Source organism: Leishmania infantum, chromosome 33, assembly GCF_000002875.2.
Source record: "Leishmania infantum JPCM5 genome chromosome 33".
In the NCBI taxonomy this organism is placed as follows: domain Eukaryota; phylum Euglenozoa; class Kinetoplastea; order Trypanosomatida; family Trypanosomatidae; genus Leishmania; species Leishmania infantum.
The window spans coordinates 46,632-48,977 of NC_009417.2; the positions used below are offsets into that span (position 1 = coordinate 46,632).

The window sequence follows — 2,346 nt, forward strand, 5'->3', positions numbered from 1 at the left end:
AGGCCCCATCGCCTGGCGCGAAGCAGCCCGAGACACGCACGCATGCAAGCAATGCCCCGACCCAGCCACCTCAGCACGGCCCCCGTCTCGAGCTGCGCCCACCCCTCCCCGCTCCGCGGGTCGCCTCATAGCCGCTCCCCCATCATGCCGGTCGCCACCCCGGGTGCACCACCATCACCACCCCCCCCGTCCCTACACCTCGGCGTGACGCCCAGGCTGCCCCAACCAGTAGGCAGTGCGAGGGGCGCGTGAGATGCACTCGAGACATGCTGGCACCTCGGCCCATCGCATGGGTGGCGCAAGCGTACTCTCTGTCGCCGGTCGCTCCGACGCATCCCCGTCCAGGACCTGACCACCGACATCCGCAGTGATACGTCGCACCCACCTGCCTAGGCGGCAGGCGCTTCACCCTGTCATCACCAGCGGTGGGCTCGGCATTTCGCAGGCACAGGAAGGGAGGGCTGCTTGGCTTCCCCGCCCCCACTCCCTCCCCCGCGCCGACAGAGCGAGTAGGGGTGTACTGAGCACCGAGATACCACGCACTGAGGTGTCTTTTCGCCCCTACCTGCGCCATAAGGCGATGTGTGGTGGTCAGGTAGCCGAAGAAGAGAGTGCTGCTCCCCTTTGACTAGAAGGCCGAGAAGTCGTGCTCGCTAACGACGAATCCAGCCTCGATCGGCATAGTAGCAGCGCACCCCGCGAAGTGGCCTCCTTGTGTGGTGCAACCAGTCCTTGTCATGCAAGGCGATGTTGCATCTTTATCAGTGCTCGTCGATGAGGAGGCCGGTGCCGATCGTGACAGCCACAGATGGCGCAGGTGTGCGGTCTTCGATGTCGGGTATAGAAGTGAGGTGCTCGCCTGCGGCCCAGGCACAGCGACAAGCTGGGCGAGGGCAGGCTCAAGTCCCAAAGCTGCGAAAAGGCTGGTGAGTCGGATCAAAAGCCACTCAGCCGCAATGACACTACAGATGGTGTCGGTCAAGTCCACTTGTATCGTCGGCGCCATCATGAGCTTCTCCGGTCGTGCCGCTGCGTCTCGTACGCAAACTCGATTCGCGGTCGGCAAAGGTATCTTCATTGGTGAAGCGCCGTTCATGTCGCGCATCCACTCGGCTACGTGCTCCTCGACGACGCGTAGCACGTCTGATGTCACAGCCGCGCTTTCCTCGGCGAGGCTTACGACGACAACAAAAGTGGAAGAGAGCTGCCGCTGACGCTCCATGCGCGCGCTTTGCCGTGCCGCGTACCGATGCAGCAGCGGCGAAGTGCATCGGCGTGCCAACTCCTTCATGCAGCCCCACCACGAGGCGCTCACGGCACTCGCGCTCTGCGACACCGGCACCGGCGTAGTGATGTGATTGGGATAGACGGCGACATCGGCGCGGTTGTAGCGCAGCACTGAGCCAAGTGCTGCGAAAATGTGCAATGGGCTTTGCCAAAGTTGGCAACGCTGGCCGTCTCGCCGGCGCATTCCAAGTCCCAGGAGCGACTTCGCGGGCGGCTGCACGGGGGTACACGATGACGGCGCTTCAGCGCTCAGCTTCCATCGACGAAAACTCGCTGCGCTCGGTGCACCATACTGGCGCACTAGAGCTCCGCAATCACTCACACGACCACCAGCACGAGCCGCTGCCGGCCTCACGTCAATAACTCCCTCAACGTCGTGCATGAGCACCATCGCGCGCTTGCCGTCGACTGAGGCACCCACACAGTGACGCGTTACAAACCGCTTCCCGTGCCATCGATACAACTCCACTTCCTGTACATCCCATGCATCGAGAGCTTGTCCATCCACCTCAGTTATGCTGCGAAACACGACACAGCAGAACGGTTTCACGTCAAAGGGCGCATTCATCTCGTGGCGCTCCTTCAGCTCTACCCACGCGAACAGAGTAGCCCTTCGCACCTCTGCAGCAAGCCCAACAATCGCGCCGGCTTCGTCATCCTCTACAAAGGTCACAGTGGGGAACTCAAGCTCCACCTCATCTGCCACGTCCAGCCACGCCCGCAGGCCTGCCACAGCACACAAGCGCAAGTTCCCCGTCATGTTCACGAGCGCCACGCGTGGCCGCACAGGCATTGACGCAGGCGCTACATCCTCGTCCTCTCTGCTCCACAGAGCTTGTGACACGCTCGCCTGCTGGTTGTACACGAGGTTGTAGCCAATGTAGCCGCTTATGCAGGCAATGCCGACCGCAACGGCAACTTTCTGCCGCAGAGAAGGCTCATCCACGACAGGACCATCGCCCGTATCTCCGTCGACGTGCAGACCATCTAAGCTGGGTTCCCTCATCACCGCAACGTCGTAGTGAGGTTTCGATTTGGCTCCGTTATGCGTGTGCAAAG

The 2,346-nt window shown here is 62.1% G+C and overlaps 1 protein-coding gene across 1 annotated transcript; it reads right to left on the reverse strand.

Annotated features, from left to right (window-relative positions):
- Positions 1-628: 628 nt before the first annotated feature.
- Positions 629-2,293, reverse strand: LINJ_33_0200 (conserved hypothetical protein; the record flags this gene model as incomplete). The annotated part of the gene is made up of 1 exon (XM_001468067.2): positions 629-2,293. One exon carries the CDS (start codon positions 2,291-2,293, stop codon positions 629-631), a length of 1,665 nt encoding a protein of 554 aa, XP_001468104.2.
- Between the last annotated feature and the right edge of the window lie 53 nt (positions 2,294-2,346).